The sequence below is a fragment of the Lissotriton helveticus genome, chromosome 7 (assembly GCF_964261635.1).
Source record: "Lissotriton helveticus chromosome 7, aLisHel1.1, whole genome shotgun sequence".
NCBI classification, from domain to species: Eukaryota; Metazoa; Chordata; class Amphibia; order Caudata; family Salamandridae; genus Lissotriton; species Lissotriton helveticus.
Window position 1 is genome coordinate 70,753,763 of NC_136068.1, and position 22,044 is coordinate 70,775,806.

General features: G+C 46.0%; 1 protein-coding gene across 1 annotated transcript in view; it reads right to left on the reverse strand.

Moving 5' to 3' along the window:
- Positions 1-22,044, reverse strand: part of LPCAT3 (lysophosphatidylcholine acyltransferase 3) — a 194,129-nt gene that overhangs the window by 55,747 nt on the left and 116,338 nt on the right. The window contains exon 10 of the mRNA XM_078651473.1: positions 10,938-11,085. Coding sequence (XP_078507599.1) covers positions 10,938-11,085 — 148 coding nt within the window. The remainder of the gene's footprint in view (positions 1-10,937; positions 11,086-22,044) is intronic.

Consider the following 22,044-nt stretch of genomic DNA (forward strand, 5'->3'; position numbering starts at 1 on the left):
CATTGTGCAACCCCTCCAAAAGGAAGCTCAAGAACCGTTTATGACAAATATTCATACTTTTCAGGTTTTAACACAAGTAATGCTGAAACATTTTATTTCAAATTGTCAAATAAGACAGGGACAAAGACCATGATAACAAACACGAAATTGATATATTCAGACTCATTCTTTGAACAAATGAATACTTTTGGTTTTGATTATTGGGACAAACATGTTGAAGTAAAGAGTGTTTGGGGTACAAAAGAATGGCAAGTACAGGGTATAGAATCTTTGTTTAGAGCCTGCATGATCCCAGAGCAAATTACATTTTTAAATGACACTGTTCAACAAACTACCTGTCTTGGCTTAGCCAAAATCAAAGATTTAAATAAACCGTCTATTCCAAAACCAACAATGAACAGCAATAGCTCTACAGATGAAGAGATAGACGTAAACTATGTATTAAACCAAAACAGAACAAATCCTGATTGGAAACAGTGGTTGATCTGGCCCACAGATACTAATAACTGTCAAGACAGATTCCTGAACAAAACACAGGGGTTCAAAATGACCAGGCCAGACCCTAGATCTTCCCAAAGACAACACCCAGGAATAATAACCACCTACAGTGTGGGCAAATTATGCCTTCAGTGGCTACAAACTTCCACACTGGCAGAAATTAAGCAACACCTAACTTTACATACTGATGGTGCTGACTTGCGTGATTTCATTATGGGACCGCGCAAACAGCGTCAGAAACGTTTCATAGCAGCCTCTGTATATGCAGCATACAACGAGGCCTGGAAGGTGACTCAAATTGAGACAGCAGAAAGTATACGGGAAATTGACCGTATTAATTTGGAAAAATCACTTTCTGTAGTGGACAATGGGTTAATGACTCTGTCCTCCAGAATTTTTTCTCTGGACAGCATTGTGTCTTCAGCAATCGACATATTATCGCAAGACTTACTGTTGTTACAACACGGCCAGTCTCAATTGCGTTCTATTGTACAGCTTGGCTGGACGTTACAAAATCTGCGTTCAGGCTATGTGCCTTGGCGTTTAATCAACACAACGTCACTTTTCAATATCTTTAACCTTACTGATAAACAAATCAGTATGGCACAAAAGGGTGCTGATTATACAATCCTGAGCATTGAGAAACTCGAGAGATTACCAGTGACAATGTCAGAACGACCTGTCAGTGAATGGATAATACATGGGATAATTAATATTCCAATATCAACCTTCAGGTTTCAATACTGCCAAAAATATATACAGGCTGGCATGTACGAGAAAATGGGAAAAGGATACATTAAAACAACATGGAACTTGCCATATTCACATGCATGTGTCAGTAATAAAGGACAGAAAGTGTTTCTTAGTGGCAATAATTGTGCAATGTCACTAAGCGGTACACTTCTGTGTAACGGAATTAGTTTGCATGGAGCCTGTGAAGGGAACTCAAATAACCTTTCATGTCACCAGCTAGGCACACCTGCTACAGAGATAGAACCATTCTTTCAAAGACTCTATAATGGGAGTTACATTCTAATTGTAGACCGCAGATGCTGTAGTCTTATGCCCGGGACTCCTTATCTCGTAACTACGACTGCGAAGGTCAAGTGCTGTGGACACTCATTGTTCCCCAGCTCCCTTCCAGACAGGGAGGCAAGGGCATGGCCCAACTTGAAAATTACTTCTATTCGAATAGATACTTTAAGCAGAATGAAAACAGTGCTTCTTCAGACGCCGACAAGGCTCACGTCATCAAAAGAAACGTATGATCTCCTAGTCGCAAGGACGACTGCAGAGATACATTCATTGTTATCAACTAATTCCCCCATACATTTCGCAGAAATCCTGAATGAAATCTTAAATATTTCTGATACCAGTGGAGTCTCAAAAGTATTTAAGACAGTATTTTCGATGGCATTAACACCATTCAAAGCCATACTGGGTATTTTTCCAGATTTCGTCCATTCGATTTTTGGCGGACTTCCCCTCATTTTGGGACTAATTGCAGGAATCCTATTCCTAGTCCTTATATTTCGTTATGGCAAACCATGTCACAGACAAAACACCTGCGACAAGGGAAGAAACAATCCTAGCCATTGGATACCGGGACCGGATATCAAAAATCCTGGGACTATCCCGGCTTAGAGACCTGAACATGACTTGGTTTCTTTCATTTCGACCAATGTGGCAACGATGTGTTTTACCTGTATTAAGGTGCCTGCTATGCGGAGAAGAATGCGTGTTAGACACCTGTCTGACGCTACAATCGGATGCGCCAATGGATGCAGAAACATTGTTGAGTCCAATAAAGGCTCATGCTTTGTGCTGCCCGCAACGGCTACCAATCCTGATGACGGTATTCGTGGAAGCTTCACCACTACGATTAAGGGGTAGTGAAGTTCAAGATGAAAGCAGCATTGATCAGGTACGACCTTCTGTCAGCAATACTAATCAAAATGTCAATGGAGACAATCATGCGCACGAATGCATGGTTACACCTATTTCCGAGTTAGTGGAACTCTCCCAGGAAGCTGTTGACAACTTTTTCGAGAGTCTAAGTGATATGATGTTCTCACCAGAACAGAAATAGAGACTTTTGAGCAAGCTCGTACACGGCGTTCCCTGAATTTGGCCTTCAACTAGAAAAGCAAAATACCATGAACAATTTTCCCTCCAGTTCACGGACAGCAATTTTTTTCAGCAGCCCCAAAATATTTTTTCATATTTTTCGGGACACTATCTTCTGCTTAAAGTAAGAACTATTCTTAGATAACTAAAATTTCTACTTTTAGATAGCTTATAGACATTAGCTGCCCGCTGGTATGTTCATAATTATTTTATTCTGTGATGGAATGGTCTCGAACTTTTCTTCTGTATTAAGAGCCATTTCATGTGTAAATTCTCATATACATATTAGTTATAATGTATAGATATGCGTGATTACTTTAGCATTATTCTACAGCTTGAGTGCATACATTACATGTGACTGTTTTTTCCGTATATTTGATAATTTCAAAATGCATTTATGTATTTTGGGGTGGTAAGGTATACACGATACTCTACAGTATGTTTTAATTTAATTTAATTTAAAAAACATTTGTAGAGCGCAACGTCCACCGAGCGGTTTCTTGGCGCTAACAAGGTCCGAATTACTGAGGGTTGCAGGGGTGAGCGAGTTTATGAAGGGAAGGCCTGTCTAAACAGGAACGTTTTGAGGTCTTTTCGAAAAGAGGCATAGTGGGTGGCAAAACGTAGGTGATCAGGCAAGGAATTCCAAAAGGTGGGGGCCAAGGTAGAGAAATTGGCACCACCCCACTTTTTTCGCTTAAAGCGTGGGGTTTGGAGGAGAGCTTTGGAGGAGGACCGGAGCTCTCTGGAGGGGACATATTCGCTTATCAGCGAAGAAATGAAGGCCGGGGCAGTGCCTTGCCGGGCCTGGAAGGTCATACAGGCGGTCTTAAAAAGGGAACGCTCCCTGATAGGCAGCCAGTGGAGCTCCCTAAGAAGAGGGGAGGAATGATGGTAGCGTGGGAGACCGTAAATAAGCCGGGCCGCGTGGTTCTGCACCACCTGGAGCCTCCGTAAGCTGTATGCCGGAATGCCATTATAGAGGGCATTAGCATAATCCAGCCGCGAGATGACCAATGCGGCCATGATGAGTTTGAGAGCCTGGGGGGAAAAAAAACGGGAAACAGTACGGATAGTTCGAAGGGTGAGGAAGCAAGAGGAGACTACGGAACTGATTTGGGAGTGAAGAGTGAGGTGACTGTTCATTTTCACTCCCAGTGTTTTTACTGTGACTGAAGGGGAAGGGGCGGGACCAAGAGTGGGGGGCCAGAAATGGGGGTTCCAGGGACTGGATGAACCACCAGTAAGAACCAACTCGGTCTTCTCCGGGTTCAATTTGAGGTGGTTGTGGTTCATCCAATCCCTGATAAAAATCATAATGGACTGAAAATTGGAAACAGAGAGAGAGGAGGAAGAAAGATCAAAGATGAGCTGGAGGTCATCTGCATAATTTAATACAGTGACCTCCAGCTGCTGAAGAGCGAAAATAAGAGGGGAGATATAAAGGTTGAATAGTAGAGGAGAAAGAGAAGAGCCCTGAGGGACACCACAGGTGACGGGGAGTGAGGTGGTCGTGAATGCTCCCAGCCGAACCACCTGGGTACGGTCCCTCAGGAAGGAGGAAAGCCAAACCAGGGCTGTTCCCTGGATTCCGGCCGCCCTGACACGGGACAAGAGGATGTTGTGGTCAACCGTGTCAAAAGCGGCGGAGAGATCCAGGAGCACCAGCGCCTGGTGTTGGTTATGATCCATTCCCTTCCTGAGTTTATCTAGGACCGATACCACAACTGATTCGGTCGAGTGCCTGGGACGAAAGCCAGCCTGGCGGGAAGCCAGTCCCCCATTTGCCTCTACGTGGGCGCTGAGTGCCGCGGTGACGTGGCGCTCTAGCACCTTGGCCAGGAAGGGCAGTAGGGAAATGGGGCGATAATTGGCTGAGATGGATGGGTCCACGCCAGGCTTCTTCAGTATTGGCACTATGGTGGCAGATTTAAGTGCAGGAGTCACGACTCCCTGGGTCAGAGAGTTATTCAAGAAAGTGACGGGGGGTTCAGGGCAGAAGGAGTAGATTTGTTGCAGAATGCGTGCAGGACAGACATCTGCGGGGGAACCCGATTTAACCTTGGGGAGAATCTCCAAGAAAGCTTCCTGGGTAAGGGGGGGGATAGAGGTAAGACAACATGGGACGGTCGGGGGGGAGGGTCAACGAAGGCAGATGAAGGGGGAGGGATGTTAGCCTTGATGGTAACAATCTTGTCTCGGAAATATGAATTGAGTTGGGCACATAAAGACTGGGATGGAGGAATTTGGGGTGAGGCTCTGTCAGAGAAGGCTAGATCATTCACTATGCTGAAAATCTCCCTGGGCTTGTTTTCAGCTGACGTGATTTTGGTAGAAAAATAGGCGGTTTTGGCATCAAGGATTGCCGTTTTATATTTGGCAAGTGCAGAGAGGTAGAGGGTTTTTAATGAAGGACAGTAGTCCTTCCTCCAATGTCTCTCTGCTTGACGGACGGTCAATTTGAGTGTTTTTAGGTTGCCATCAAACCATCTATTTGAATCCTTGGGTCGACGGATGGAAATACGGCGCAAGGGAGCTTCAGAGTCACAGCCTCTGGCTAGCCAGGCATTAATTGCCTCGGCTTGAGAGTTTGACGAGAGGCCAGTGAGGGTCGGGGTGGAATTCCGGAGCAGGGAGGTCAAAGCAGGAAAGTCTACTCTATTCCAATTTCGGGCCCATGTGTTTTTGGCGCGTGGGATTTTAGGCGCTGGTTCAGTAAAGATGAAAAAGGAAATAAGAGCATGATCCGACCAGGGGCAAGGAGAGACAGTCACCTGAGAGATTGGGAGGTTAAGGGACCATACCTGGTCGAGAATGTGACCGTGGGAATGGGTGGGAACCGAAATATGCGACACAAAGTTCAGGGAGAAAAGAGTTTCTGTGAATTCTTTCGAAGTGGCGCACTCGAAAGGGTCGGATGGCCAATAATTAAAATCACAGAGGACCAGGACCGAGGCGTAGTTGACCACCAGGGTGGCCAGTAGGTCCTGGAACGCAGGTAGGAACAGGGGCGAGGGCTGGGGTGGGCGATACATCAGGAGACAGGTGATAGGGGGAGAGAAATAAAGGGATCGGGCAACAAGGAATTCAGAGGGAAGGATAGAGGGAGATGAAAGGATTTGAAAATTTAAATCCGCCCGGGCAATCAATGCCACGCCACCGCCTGTCCTGCCCGCCGGGCGGTCAGCGCGTAGGGCAACATAGGAGGGGGGAGGGAGGGTGGCCAGGAGGACGGGGAGGGACGAGTCGCAAAACCAGGTCTCGGTCAAGAGCAATAGATCCGGCTTCTCCGAGTCAAGGAGGACAGATAGCTCATGGTGGTGTTTAACCACAGATCTGGTGTTGAGTAAGATGACAGATAACGGAGGAGTGGAGGGAGGAGAGTCAGATAAGGAGGGGCAAGGCAACGGCGGGGCCGACAATGGCGGCAGCAGTGTAAGGGTAGAAGAGGGGGTGAGATCTAACGACGCAATGTGCCTTACGATGGAATCTGAGAGTGGCCAATGGCCCTGGAGAGAGGTCAGCTCCTCAGAGGAGAAGCACATAAAATTGGCATGGGGACGTGCCCCTAGCCCCGTCCGGCCGCGGACGGGCGCAAACGGGCTTGCCTTAGGCGCGCCTTCGGCGCGCAAACGGCGCGCCCGCTGCGCACGTCCGCTGCGCGTTCTGGGGTTGCACATTGATAAAGGAAAAACTCTAGGGCGGGAAGGGGGCGTGGCCTCTGAGTGGGCGTGGCCAAGCGCGAAGGAAGCGGCGTGGAGGGTGGCTCGTGTGCGCTGGATCCGCTACACGGCGCCCTCAAGGGATAAAGTGCAGAGTGCTAGTGACCGTCAGGTAAGCTTTGTAAAAGTACATAAAACACAAATACAGTTTTAAAATTAGCTGCCCCCGGCTGTTTTGCCTCAGGAGAACGGACCAACTGGGCGCTCGTAGGTCAGCGCGTTAAGTAGGGCGGGAAGGGGGCGTGGCCTCTGAGTGGGCGTGGCCAAGCGCGAAGGAAGCGGCGTGGAGGGTGGCTCGTGTGCGCTGGATCCGCTACACGGCGCCCTCAAGGGATAAAGTGCAGAGTGCTAGTGACCGTCAAGTAAGCTTTGTAAAAGTACATAAAACACAAATACAGTTTTAAAATTAGCTGCCCCCGGCTGTTTTGCCTCAGGAGAACGGACCAACTGGGCGCTCGTAGGTCAGCGCGTTAAGTAGGGCGGGAAGGGGGCGTGGCCTCTGAGTGGGCGTGGCCAAGCGCGAAGGAAGCGGCGTGGAGGGTGGCTCGTGTGCGCTGGATCCGCTACACGGCGCCCTCAAGGGATAAAGTGCAGAGTGCTAGTGACCGTCAGGTAAGCTTTGTAAAAGTACATAAAACACAAATACAGTTTTAAAATTAGCTGCTCCCGGCTGTTTTGCCTCAGGAGAACGGACCAACTGGGCGCTCGTAGGTCAGCGCGTTAAGTAGGGCGGGAAGGGGGCGTGGCCTCTGAGTGGGCGTGGCCAAGCGCGAAGGAAGCGGCGTGGAGGGTGGCTCGTGTGCGCTGGATCCGCTACACGGTGACCTCAAGGGATAAAGTGCAGAGTGCTAGTGACCGTCAGGTAAGCTTTGTAAAAGTACATAAAACACAAATACAGTTTTAAAATTAGCTGCTCCCGGCTGTTTTGCCTCAGGAGAACTATGCATAGATTCGTAAATATGTCCATAGTTAGCGTGGAGTGGGTGTGATGTATTCCTATAGGTTCTGTATCGATCCCCCTATTCCTGACCCTATTCTGGTTAACAAGTTAACTAGCAGCCATCCCATGAGGCAGAAACCCCCCATGATGCAGGAACCGTTATCTGATAAAGCCACACTACGGCACAGGAACGTGTTATCTGATTAGGTCATAACGCTTGCCATCTAATTAGACAAGCGATATTCCTCCAGCCCCTGATAAGGCATACGGAGTTCTCAAAACAAATCAAACCCATGACAGACCTGGGAAAAACCCTGCGGCCATTGTTTTGATTTCACCGAGAACTTCAGCAAAAGAATGTGCTAACGACCAAGTCGTATGACATCCTTATTGACGTATCTATGTCCATCCTTACGTCAATCTCGGCACCTTAAAGGTATAAATATTACCGATATTGCCCTATGCAAACACACGCGGTGGTGACGAGATCGGAGCAGCCAGACTTGCCGAAGCCCAGAGCAGAGCAGACCCCGCTGGCGCAGCCCCGCCTTCCTGACGCGCTGAGAACGAGACGCTGCCTTTTCTCCTGCCGAGAAATCCAGCTCCAGCGCTTCCGGGTAGCCCTCGCAGGCAGCCTGGAATATCGAGACCAGAGACGAGAGATACCATCCCTCATTCATCCTAGATTCCAGGTACAGAACTGAATAAACCCTCGCAGAGAATTCTTTAGTCAGTCACTTGGCAAAACAAACTTAACTTAAACTGTAACTTTCTATTCCCGCCCACGTATTAGGCTTAGGTCAGGTACACGAGGTAGGCGTAGTTAGAAACACCAGTTGAGTACGATTAGTCAAATGTATATGTGTATGTAATATATTTTATTCATTTTAAACCTTCATATGGCTTAGAAACCATATCAATGTTTTTACAGTATTATGTTATACTTCTGCTTTTAATGTATGCACTTTACTTAACCATAAGTATTGCAATAATATCGATCCATTTCTCTTGTATGAGAAAAGAGACTGATCAATAAATAACATCTTTTATTGAACACGCCCGTCTCTTCCTTTTCTCTACAATCTGGTGAGACTAAGAATGCACGTACTGACTGAGTAAAATAAATTGCCTTTTGTTCACACGACTCTAGAGATACACTCTTGATTAGGGGAGAGCAAAGTTGTCATGTTCTATGGTTGTCAGAAACTAAATCCCTTCTCGTCTATCCAGGGAGGTTCAACTCCTCCTTGCCTATTCGAGAAAGTTTCTAGTGAACTCTGAGCTAGCTGGCAAACCCAAAACTTTAAGTCTAATATCGACAGTAGTAGACCTAGTTAACGTCTGGTCTAGGCCTATACTATTGAAGGTATTATTCCAATGCGCAGAGCCTATTGGGATAATAGGAACTACACTACAGCCTCTTGCATCACAAAAAGGCATTTGTCTAATTTGTACCGAACCCAATGAGTTAGCAGTGTCCGTGTATGCTCTTACGGATTGCAATGCCTCAATGTGCCTTCCAAATAATGCCTCTCAGTCAAAAGGGATCTCTAGAATTTTACTCTGAACTTTCGGCCTGAAGGACCTAGCTTCAATCCATCCCCGCCTGCGAAGGACAGTAGCACCTACAAGTTGCCGAAAACCTATTGAGGCAATATCCATTGCAGTGTCAATAATTTCTTAAGAGACCCTGCAAAGAAGAGAATTTACTGCTCTCCCAGTTACAGCCAACATTGAGGAAAATATATCTTTCTTATGTTATCAAGACGTCTAACCTCTCTATCCGGTGGCGTTAATATAGGCAGGGGTGGAAGGCGAGGAGGAGGGGGGGTGGAGGGTGGAGAAGCTCCTTGGAACAGCACTGATCAGATTGTGATAGAGTCTGGTTTAGGATACCCTATCAAATAGGCTGGTGCACGTTCTGGCACCTTATATTTTTTATGCAACATAGTTAATACAGAAGACATGGTTGCTGGATTATTCATGATCTTCACGCCTTCTTCCGGGGTATAGGTTACCACGGGGGAGCCCGAACGGATTTTCCTTCCTGCTCTTTAAATTCATAAATAAGGAAATCTGATAATTTAACAGGCATTGGCAAATAAAAGCATTTTGCTGCACGCTCCATCAGAGTATGGAAACTTCCAATATTATCAGGAGAGTCCACCTCATGAGGAACTGGTGGTGAAGGAACTAGTAAAACCAAAGGGGATGATGGACGGAGTGTTGAACATTGCACGCACTCACCCCCAGTCAACTGATCTGGGTTTAATCCGTCATCATTCTTTAGCTCACTTCACCACCCCAGTTCAGCCATGGCCATAGGCAAATCAGTCTAACCCTGTGCCTCATGGGAACAGTCCAGCCCGAACTGCCAAGCCAGGTCTTCCCTGGACCAGAAACAAGCATACTGGGGCCGCTTTCCTCTCCAGGTGCACTTCCACCTTTGGACCAAACAGATGTTCGCTCCTGAACTTCAGGCCAAAACCTTGAATGCACAACCTAGAACGGCATCTACAAAACAGACCTGTATTTGTCAAAAAGCTTCCCAGTCGGAATAAACTATTCCTATCAGACGAGCAAAGATTTCGAAGTGGCAATTCTCCATTTCAGTTCAGCCCTTGATGCCAAGTCAGGATTTAGGAGACTGGCAGAATTAATATCAAGTGCAAGATACTCAGGGCTAGAGACAGTGGAAAATAGAACTGGGGAAACCATGAGGATTTCGCACATTAGACCACAAAGTGCAGCATAGCCTACTTACTCAATTTCTGGGCTGGGGTGGTGGTAGAACCATATTTAAGGACTCAGATTTGGCATGGCAAAGAGTGGTCAGTTGCATTGGCTTTCCGTATTATCCCATCTTTGTCCATCTTTGTTTTTATTTCCCTTTCTCGGTTTCCCATTAGGCCTCTTCCTTTTCCTGCAATTGTGCTCTCCATGTATTGCTTACCTAGTGGATTTGGAATGGTGGGTTGGTGGCATTCTGAGGCTGCCAGCTGGATTCCAAGATGGCATATGCTCATCAAATTAAAACATTAACACCCGCTGCTGAAACGGCTTTTCAAATATACTACTTCAGCAAATGACAACTGGCTGTTCAATACTAATTTCCTGTTGTAGTCTGTCTGCAATCTATTCAGTCTAATATACAACATCAAGATAATATGAGGGCAGACTCTCAGTAAAGACACTACAGAGTCTGCAGGGTCCTGTGTTTCTTTCTCTCACTCCGCTCCACCTCCTGGTTTTGTCGCAGGCTTCTATTGGAGGTAGCAGGTTCAATATGGCTATTTGCATATGTATTCAGAAACACCAGGGGCTTTCAGCAAGTCGCCAAATTAAGAATCTGACCTGCTACCTTGGATCCCACTAAATGGGAGCTCTTGCTTAGGCAGTATGGGTCTGTCTTATGCTCATCATCAGCTCAGCCTATGGTCGAGGCTTAAAAATAAAAAAAAACATTTATAGGCACAACCCCTAAATGGAGGAATGATGCATACTCATGGGAGTCTAGAATAGGCTCTTGTTGCATAAAGGTGATCCAGCACATCACCATCAAATGAGAGGATACTGATAGAGATAGCCCCAAAGACTACAACAGAAGACACTTCTCCCACCTCCACTTTCCTTTCTCAGCTACATCTCACCTTTCTCTCCACTGTGACAATGAGGAACTCTAAGGAGAAACAAATGAGGTAGCCGGAGTGTAGCCCATGCCAGACAGCCAGAAAGAAGAGGGCCAGACCCTGGGACACCAACTTATTCCCCAGGAATCGCAGTCGCTTAAAGACGTACCTGTGGGGGCGAGAGGAGAGAGGTTTGACCCAATTAGCACAATGAGATAGATCCAAACAAACTGCTACAACTCAAATTAATTCCTTCACTTAAATAGCACACTTGCAAAGGTGGGTGGGAACGGATAAGATGCATGTAATCCCTCTGGGGTTATTCATGGGGACTGTAGTACGCAAAGTCAATATAGCAATCAAAGGGCCACAGCCAGGCAGTGTATTTCTAGGATGCAGTGAAAGCCTTTACCTGTGTGAAGTGGCATTGCTTGGAAGTAATTCTCGCACATTCTGGTCTTATTGAGAGCTTAAATACAGCTGTACAGGACCTCTTATGTAATCAGTCAGCTAGGGTCTTGGTGGTTGAAGGAGCCTATTGTTGCTCCTTACTTCTATTCTGGAATACTCTGGCAGGCCTGTCCCCTACTTTTTTGCCGCACCAAGTCTTAACAACTGAACTATTAGCTCCATGGCTGCAATTCGATGATTAAAAATGGGTATCGTATTTTAATTTAAAGACTTAAAATTGAAGGTAAGTTTATATATGAAAAATATAATACTAAAATCTAAGGATATTAAACTATGTTAAGACAACCACCCCCTAACTCAACACTGAAGAAATTCAACTCAAACTACCCCTAGAAATGATGATTTCCTGTTGATATAAAGGTGCTATGCACGAAATGTGACCATCCTAGTCTAACAGTGAAATTTAGAATCGGTGTTGAGAAGATGGTAATATTACTAAGATTTAATGTGTCTGAAACATCCCATTTGCTGCCTGCTTTCCCCAAGATCATTTGGGCTCCCACACTACTTCCCCCATCTCCTGCCTGGAGAAGTTGCACAGGTCATTGAAGGAGGACAGCGGGGCCTTGTCTGAGCTGAAGTATTACTGGCCTACACAATTGGAATAGAGGAAACATTTCTCAACTCAGGTTCTAATTTTGCAGATAAGGTCCCAATCCCCATGTTTTAGCCAAATGGACTTCCTTATTGCCCTTTGTCAAGCAGTTTTGTTGATTTTAGGGAAGTCCGGTTCTTATAGTTCATATTGAGAAGAGCATGCAGGATATATGCACATCAAACCATGTCCATCGTCAGTCACAGTTCAGGCCATTATGAGAAACCGGCATGTATGATTTGGATCAATTTCACAGAATGAATGCTAATTAGGTCTGGTCGAACTTCGAAAGTATGGACTTGTCTTGGATGAAATCTTTTTAAAAGTTGAAGATAAAGTCTAAAATGTGTAAGGGGGATAGAGAATCTACTTTGGAGGAGGAATTGAACTGGATCTGGAGTCACAAGGCAGCCTTGTGGGTTAATCTATCCCTCCAGAAGAGAAGGTGAAACCTACAAGTAATACTAAAGAGTAGGTGGAAATGGACCATTTCTCAAAATACGACTTTCAATCAAGGTCTTATTATGCCTCTCAACTAAAGGCCCGAAATCCGTAACCTACCGTCCTTGGTACCCTGTGTAACTAGGGTGTGCAGAATACTTGGGCAGATGAAATCTTACCAGAGATGCGAGCCTTCACAAGCATCCCTGATCAACTTGTAAGCTGCATGTGAGGAGCCTACTGCCTTTTGGAATATGGCAATCTATCCATTGCCTCACCTTCTAGAAAGAAAAACAGAAATAAGCACATATTTCTCAGGGTTTCTTTGGAAAGAGCTAGGGTGATGAATTTTAATTCAGGTTTTCATGTTCCAGTATTACAGTTGTTTAGATACCCATTGTGAGACATTGACAGAAGAATCCACCTTTGGATTTAAACAGGTGTTCAAGTGGAGAGATAGATAGGCAGGACGGTGATCAGGAGGATGTGGTGGAGTTTGAGATACAGTATTTAGGTCAGCTTTTGAGAAGGGTTAGTTATTTGCATTGGCTCTTTGTAAAAGAGGAAATATGACTAAGATTTTTTAAGAACATTCCAGCTATAGAAATAAATAATTTCAGTGTAGTTTTCTTAAATGGCTGCAACATCCAAAGATTATACTCTGCCAGAAAAGGCACGATGGCTTTGGCTGTGTTCTGGTAACTACATGAAATTTGTTACTGTGGAACGTTAGATGGTGGTAAGTGGGCATGATAAACGAACCAAAAAAAAAGTTACTTTTTTTTATTTGCTTTTTGGTTCAAAAGTGCCCTGCAGTACAAGCCATAGAACAGCATCCAGATTAAGTTAGTTGCTAGGAGTTCTGTGGGAGTCAGGTGGAAGGGCACAAGAACTTGACCCCATCCAGCAGACGTTCCATAACTGATATTTTAAAAGGTGTTCTATTGATGGGCTGATTTATGCAAGTTTAAATAGGTAACAAGCATTAGTTTCCAAATTATAAACTGACTGCAGTTACGGAACAACGCCTGAGATGTTAACATGGCACCAGACAATGGAACTTTTCCCATTCGTTTTTCGACAATTTTATATTAGTCATGCATGCCACTAACACCACATTATAAGCACTCTGTAATCTCATTTAGATGTCTTAAAAACTGTAGTTTCCAATAAACAGTCCATTATATACATATTTTTTAAATCACCCCTGTCCAAACAAACCCGTCCCCCTTCAGCAACTAGACAATGTATCCATTGTTTTGTAGTAAATGCATTAGATTACATTTGAAAACATATCTTATTTTTAAACATACCATAGGAAAGGACTTTACTAAAGCTGTGACCCTCATAATCTGGCTTTTTCCCCTGATCCTTGCACTACTTAGATAATATCCCTACAGTGTAACAAGTGCGGTTTTCTATGTCTAAGGTCTCTTTGTAAATCTCTTCTTTTGCTTCTACTACTAAGCTGCAATTCAAATATATATATTCTTTGTGGGAGCTGGATGTTCTGCGCATCAATTAGCGTGAGCGGTCGTCGCGCTTTCACAGGACACCAGTCGTTTGTGACTCTGCCTTTTCAGACCGGACATTTTGGAGGAGTACGCTAGTGCTATAGGGAGAGTCCCCGGATATGCGGTCAGAAAGTGGATTGTGGATGACTGTGGTGAGAGACGGTGGTCCCAGAGCGGGGCGGCTTTCGCAGTTGCCAGCATGGGATCCGGTGTTCCTGCCTCAAGAAATGCCTCACCCGTAATACTGGTGCCGTTCGGTGACTGGGCACCGCTGAAAACAACAGGTTATGCGGTGAGGTGGCTCTGGCACACACATCTTTTGCTATGAGGTCGCCCCCAACCCCGTGGCGATGTCTGATTTTATTTACATCCTTGCTGCCTGGTATTTACCTTCGCCCCAGTGTCATCCTTTGATTTCAATGTCCGACTCAGCTACTAAACCGTTTGGTGACTTTTGCCTGCTATCGGCAACTGACTAATGTGAGGTATTATGGGACTGGTAGTTCCGAGAGGGGTGTGTTGCACTAGCTCGAAATTTGACATCGATTTCTCAACACAGTCGATGTAGGAACATGTGACCCCGAAAGGTTTACCAGCATTATCATAATCTTGGCACAAAAATGTATGGCTGTGTGGCAGGCAATCGTATCAACAATTGCAATTATGTGCAGCTGAGGGCAAAGGACGCGATGAACGGAAGTAACATTATCGGCTCACGGGAGCCTGCTGGGACTCAAATGCCTGATATACTGGACTGTTAATTCCGGTTTAAATAAGCAGCACGGATTTTGATTACACATTTTAAGTTTACAGACTTTACAGGATTATGTGTTTGGTTGCAGATTTTATTTGTCTATAATATTCCCACTGTGACGTAACCCTGTGCATAAGTGTTAGTCAATCTGTCTGCTCCATTATGACAGTTTACCAGTCATGTGCACATATTTCGTGATTTTTATCATTACGTTATGTTGGACCTGGTATGTGTCAGACCTTTAAAAAGCTGTATTGCACAATTACACACACATGCATTTGTTGGGCTATGGGATGAATGTGTTTTCTATTTTCATTGCTAGGTCCAGTGGGATGGGCTATATAATGTTCTTGAATAATGGCGCCAAACTAGATTGAGAAAGGCCTCTGTGTAGGCTGAAACGTTTCTTGTACCTGGGATTGGGGGCGACATGATCGAATAAAGTGATGCCGTTTCCTGAAGCCACCTGTGCCTTCTTCCTGCGGAGTTTTTTCTTCGTGGGAGCTGGAATATATATATATATATATATATATATATATATATATATATATATATATATATATATATATATATATATATATATATATATATATATATATATATATAACAAGGAATTCAGCGAGCCCACAAGGTAGTTGCAGCAGGTAAGTTTATTCCTGGCAAGAAAGAAGACGCGTTTCGACCACGTCCGTGGTCTTGAAGGGGTATATTGTTGGCCTTGGTAGAGGTCAGAATACATTTATTCATAACGTTGTACACTTAACTACGTCAGGTAGTCCTTTGGCAGTGGAGAAGCGGCTTTGGCCTGCGCTTATCACGCAGTTAGTCTGCTGCCCACCAAATAATAAAATAAGGACCTTAATGTTTTACAGATATTGAGGCGATACTCTACTCTGTGCTGCTTGAACTATTACTCAAAACTTAAACACCTCCTTTTTTCCTGTAAAGCACTGGATAATATTATATGGACTGGACTACTGTAAGAAAGTGCCTTCTTTTTGCATCGCTGCCCCCACTGTTTGCTAAAATGTTGATGTACTTAGACTGAGTGTGCCCTGAGTTCCTGCCAAACAGATACCCAGGGCCTATGTTCTTTCCCTAAACTGCATTAGAACAAAACCCAATTGCCACTCTTCAACCACAGATCAGTCCCTTGAAAATGGTACTACAGGTACCAAGGGCACTGTGGCCAGGTAAGGTCTCTAAGGGCTGCAGCACTTACTGTGCCACACTTAGAGGCCCTGTACCTTTACACTCACACACTGCCTTTGCAGGCTGTGTGTTTTGGTGCAGAAAAAAGTAGAGTCAACATAGCACACATCCCTGTGTGCCATGCCTGCAACCCACTGCCTAAGGTATAGGTCAGCCCCCCTCTAGCTGGGTGCATTATACCCGTAGTGAGGGTACAGGTGCATGAGCCCTATATCCCTATAGTTTCTAAGCCAATTTTTAGACATTGTAAGTGCAGTAGTGCCATTAAGAGTATGTGGTGTTGGGAGTTTGTCATTACGAACTCCACCGCATCATAATGGCTTTACTGAAAACTGGGAATTTTGGTATCAAACTTCTCAGCCCATTAAACCCACACTGATGCCAGTGTGGGATTTAATGAAAAATGCACACAGAGAGCATCTTAGAGATGCCCCCGAAAAAAACCCGACCTAAAACTAGTATTCAGGCTGAGTGGCTGCTCACCAGCTGCCACCACCAGACATGTTTCTGGACACCCTGGGTCGAGAGTCTGCTGCTTTCGGGGGGTCTGAAACTATGCACAATCTGGGACGAGTGACAAGCCTCCTTCCCCAGGATGGGCAGGGTCCATGAGGGGGCAGCTTCAAAGGTTTGCCGCCTTTGTGAGCTTCTCTAGACCTTTAGCAGCTTCCAGCAACTGGCCCCCACCGTTTCTGACCCCCACTTTTGGCAGGAGAATCGGCAGGAAAACCAAGTGAGGAAGGGAGGTGTGCCCACCTTTGCCAACCCCACCCCTCAGGTGGGGGAGGAGAGGTGAAGCAGAACTCTCTGCCCCGCCATCTTGCAGATGGGGGACCCAGCCAACCAGAGTGAGGCATATGCCCCCCTCCCACTGGAGGGTAGCATAATAGGGGGTGACCCCACCTCAAAGAAGGGACCTATTGGTCCCAACCTTTACCTACTTGTAACGTCCCTTAATCTAGTATTTAGGGGCACCCCTGAACCATGCCCTCCTCAGTCAAGAACCGACCAAGAAGAAAAGAAGGAACGAAGAAGCCGTGCTAAAGTTATGAAGAGGACGACGCACTCTGACTTGGCCCCAGCCCGGTCCCTACCTCGAACCTGCAAATGTGAAATCTCGGTGTGATCTGCAGCCCACAGCCTCAAGAACCCGAAGGACCTGCCCTGCTTTCCAAACCCAAGACTTTTTCTCCCGTGAGCACCGAATTTGCTCACCCACAGACTGTGGCACCAGCCAAAACCGTGAGTCTGCACCAGACGCCAAAGCCCCAGTTAGAGTGGCCCAACACCACAATTAGGTCGCCCCTGCGATCCTGGCCTGAGATCTGGTGATCTCGGACCTGCATTGACCCTATAAACAACGCCTGCAGTCTCTTTCTGGAGACACCTCTGCACCCGAAGTCCCATGGCCTTGGGTGGCCCAACCGACTGTGTTCCAGCATCCCAACTTACCTCTCCAACCGGTTGTCACCTCCAGAAGATCTTCGTCCCTGAGCTTGCAGCCTTTTTTGCAACTGGAGAATCCCCAGTGTAAACAGGGCACCCGACACAAAAACAGCACACTGCACCCAGCCGCCCCTGCGCCGCTGCTTGTGTACTTTGGGTGCCAACTTGGATTTCCCTTTCCCTGAGCCTAACACCAGGAGCTTTGCTCCCACAACACTGTGGCCCGCTTGTGAACAGCAACCAACCTGAGGCCCCCTATCCCCCATTGGATAACACTGGTCCTCAGCACTCTGCTCCCGGCTGCCCTAGTGCCGCTGAGGGCGTTTCAAGAGTGAATCCTTGGCCCTGGGGGAACCCCGGTGCTACCCCAGAATATCAACTCCTACAAACAAGTACTTACCTGCAAACCGTTAACTTTATTTTTCCCTATAGGAATACATTGACTGTTTTTCCTTGAAAATTGTGCCATGTGTGGAGTTGTTTTGTATGAAAACTTGAAAAACTGCAACTGCACAAAAGGATTAGTTACTTACCTGTAATCCTAGTTCTCTTCCAGGGGTATACTCAAAGTCATAAGCCCTGAATAGTCCCGCCCACGTGCGGGACCCAGGAGCAATAGCCAATAATATATGTGTGTATGTGTATGTATATATATATATATATATATATATATATATATATATATATATATATATATATATATATATATATATATATATACACACACACACACACACACACACACACACACACACATATATATAATACATATAATACATATAAATACACATAAAATAACCATATATATAGATAATATGCATATTCATATACATATGCAGCCCAATATAACCATACTAGGCTCACCAAAACTGCCACAATAGCCTGTAAAATCTTTACATTTGCTAAATAAAGACATATAAATAACATTATATGACCATGCAAAGAAGAAAACACTGCCTTGGTTTTTTTTTGAAACACACAACCTTTATTTTCAAAGGTAAAAACAGGCAGGATCACAGAGGCAGCTTTAGCCTAGATAGGCTGCATTGTAACAGAAAAATCTGGCGCCGTGCCTTTAAGACCTCTGTGAGCCTCCAGGCTCCCATCATGCACCACAGGTGACAGTTAGGTCAGTTCTTTTGGACGGCGTATAACAGTGTGATAACTGCATGGGTAACATGTAAAATAGACAGTTCTGGTATTCGGCCGGGTTTGGCGGGTGGGTGTGCTTATGACTTTGATGAGTATACCCCTGGAAGAGAACTAGGATTACAGGTAAGTAACTAATCCTTCTCTTCCAGGGGATCCTCATCAATAGTCATAAGCACTGAATAGAGTAGCAAGCCCATCCCATACCCTGCGGACGAATACCAGACTCTCTAAACGGTATACTAATAAAGATATTACCCAAACAAATTCTCAGGGATGCCTGACCAACTTGGGCATCCGCCTGAGTATCAGAATCAAGGCAGTAATGGCGAGCAAAGGTGTGAACCGAACGCCATGTAGCTGCCTTACAAATTTCATGAACAGGAAAAATTTTAAGCATTGCTATAGTAGCAGCCTTTCCTCTAGTGGAGTGCGCTCTCGGTCTATCCGGGAGCTGTTTCCGTGCCAACTGATAACATAACAAAATGCATGACACAATCCATCTAGAAATGGACCTCTTAGAAGCAGGACCGTAGTTCACAAACAGATGATCAGTCTTTCTAACACTTAGTTTTATCAAGGTAAAACTTCAAAACTCTTTTCAAATCCAAAGAGTGTAGAGCTTTTTCAGCTGAAGTGCGCGGATTAGGAAAAAACGTAGGTAGTGTCACTGACTGGTTAATGTGAAAATCCGAGACTACCTTAGGAAGGAATCTGTGATGAGTCCGAAGCACTACTCTATTCGCATGGAAAACGAGATAGGGTTCTGTAGCACAAAAAGCCTGAATCTCGCTCACCCTGCACGCAGAAGTGATAGCTACCAGGAGGGACACCTTCCACGACAGATGTTGAAGGGAGGCCTTATGTATAGGTTCGAATGGAGGACCCATCAATTTAGACAAAACCACATTAAGCTCCCAAGGAGGTGAGGGAGCCCTGAGGGGAGGATACACTTTCCTGAGACCCTCCAGAAAATCCTTCACAACTGGCATTTGAAAGAAAGACACCTGGGTAGGGGACTTTCGATATGCTGTTATTGCTGCCAGATGGACCTTAATAGAGGAATACTGTAAACCTGCTTTGGCCAAAGAAAGTAAGTATGGTAAAAGTACCTGTTCCTGACCTCAAATCGGGTCATGACCTTCAGCAGCACACCACATGAAAAACCGCTTCCACTTGAAAGCATACGTCTTTCTTGTAGAAGCTCTCCTTGCCACTCTTAAAATGTGCATCCAGTCCTGCGAGAGGCCTAGATGTCCATACTGGACGAACTCAGGAACCATACTGCTAGCTTCAAGACGGCAGGTTGGGATGGAACACCCTGCCGTTCTCTCTCGTCAGCAGATCCGGACAGCAAGGAAGCCTCCTGTGCGGTACTTTGGATAGATGCAGGAGATCCGGGTACCACCATTGGCGAGACCAATCCGGAGCCACTAGAATCATGTCTGTCTTCGACTTGTACAGTTTCTTGATCATCAAGGGAATGAGTGGAATCGGTGGAAAAGAGTAGAGTAATGTCTCTGACCAGTCCATCCATAGAGCATTCCCCTTGGACCCTCGTTGTGGGTACCTGGACGCGAAGACGCGGCATTTTGCGTTGTCGGCGTCCGCAGAGAGATCGATTTCTGGTGACCCCCAGTCCTGGAAGACATCTCTTATCACTTCGTCTTTTAAGACCCAGTCGTGTGCTTCTGTGAAGTGTCTGCTTAGGTCGTCTGCTTGCCCGTTGAGGACACCGGGCAGATGGACAGCTGAAATTTTTATACCCCAAGCCAGAAGCCACTTCCAGATTGCCTGTGCTTCCAGCGACAGAGGTCTGGATCTCGTTCCACCCTGCTTGTTCAGATAGTACATCGTTGTTGTATTGTCCGTCTGAACAAGCAGAGAGGATGACTTGAGCGCTGGAAAGAAAGCCTTGAGAGCTAGATGGACAGCTCTGAGTTCCAACATGCTTATGTGATACAGCCTTTCATTCTCTGACCACACTCCTTAAACTTGAAGGGACCCCAGATGGGCGCCCCATCCCTGCAGGGACGCATCTGTCCCCAACGATCGTCTGGGCATGTCCTCTTGAAAGGGCACTCCCACTACCAGATGACTCCGCTGCATCCACCATCGAATGGAGATCCGCACTGACAGAGGTAGTGACAGTTTGTCTTCCCAACGGTTTGAAAACTGGGACCACTGATCCTCCAGCGACTGCTGCAGAGGTCTCATGTGCAGCCTGGCGTTCGGGACGAGGAAAATGCAAGACGCCATGGACCCTAGCAGAGACGAGATCTGTCTGGCCGTTGGTCGAGGAGTCTTTAGTAAGGTTTGACACTTGAGGAGAATGGAGGATAGTCTCCACCGAAGGACACGCTTTTGCGTCCTTTGAATCCAGAAGTGCGCCCAGATAGTGTATCCTCTGCGTGGGGTTGAGGATAGACTTTTTGAAGTTTACATGCAGGCCTAGCTTCCGCAGCTGATGTATACAGAACGTGAGATGTTGCTGAAGCAGAATCGGAGACGCACTCTTTAGCAGCCAATCGTCTAGATAGGGATAGACGAAAATATGTCTTTTCCTTAGGAAAGCCGCTACGACAGCCATGCACTTTGAAAAGGTGCGAGGAGCTGACTTTAGCCCGAAGGGCAAGACTGCGAACTGGTAATGGCTGGTTTGTATGCAGAACCTTAGAAACTTCCGATGCTTTGGGGCGATGGGGATGTGAAAGTAAGCATCTTGAAGATCTATGGAGCACATCCAGTCCTTTTGACCAGCATTCTGAACTTTTCTCGCCAAATGAACTGATTGAGGCGCCTGAGATCTAGTATGGGCCTGAACTCCTTGTTTGGACCTTTCTTTGGAACTAGAAAATATCGGGAGTAAATGCCTTGCCGACGCTGTGCCCTCGGGACATCCTCGATGGCTTTCTTTAAGATTAATGCAGACACCTCCTACTTCAAAAGATGAAGTCGATGGAACACAGTCTTTTGAGGAGGAATGGAGGGTGGAGAAGACTTGAATCTGATTGTATATCCATTTTTTACAACATTCAGCACCCATTTGTCATTTGCGATGTTATTCCACTCGTCCAGGCAAAAACGAACACTTCTCTCCCCCCCCCCCCCCACCGGAGTGGGTAACGGGCTCAGGGGAAGCAAGCACTCACTGTTTTTGTTGCTGCTGCTTGTTTCCAGGTGCAGACTGTCTGGAAATGCCACCTCTTCCTCTACCAGGACGACGCTGGGAGAACTGAGATCTTCCCTGATTCTGCTGCGACGACCATTGAGGGGTTTGAACCCTCTGCTGGTTCTGTCGCCGATCATAAGGACGGTATTTTTTCTTAAAGTTGTCCTTTCTCTTTTCGAGACCAACAGCTCTCACAGTATCGAGCTCCGTCGTCATTCGTGACATCTCATCATCAGCATGAGACCCAAAGAGCGATTTACCATTGAACGGCAGATTAAGAATTCGGTGTTGCGCTTCAGGTTTAAGACCCGTAAGCCTTAGCCAAGCTGAGCGTCTTGCACAGAGTCCATGAGCATAGCCATGTGTAGACAGGT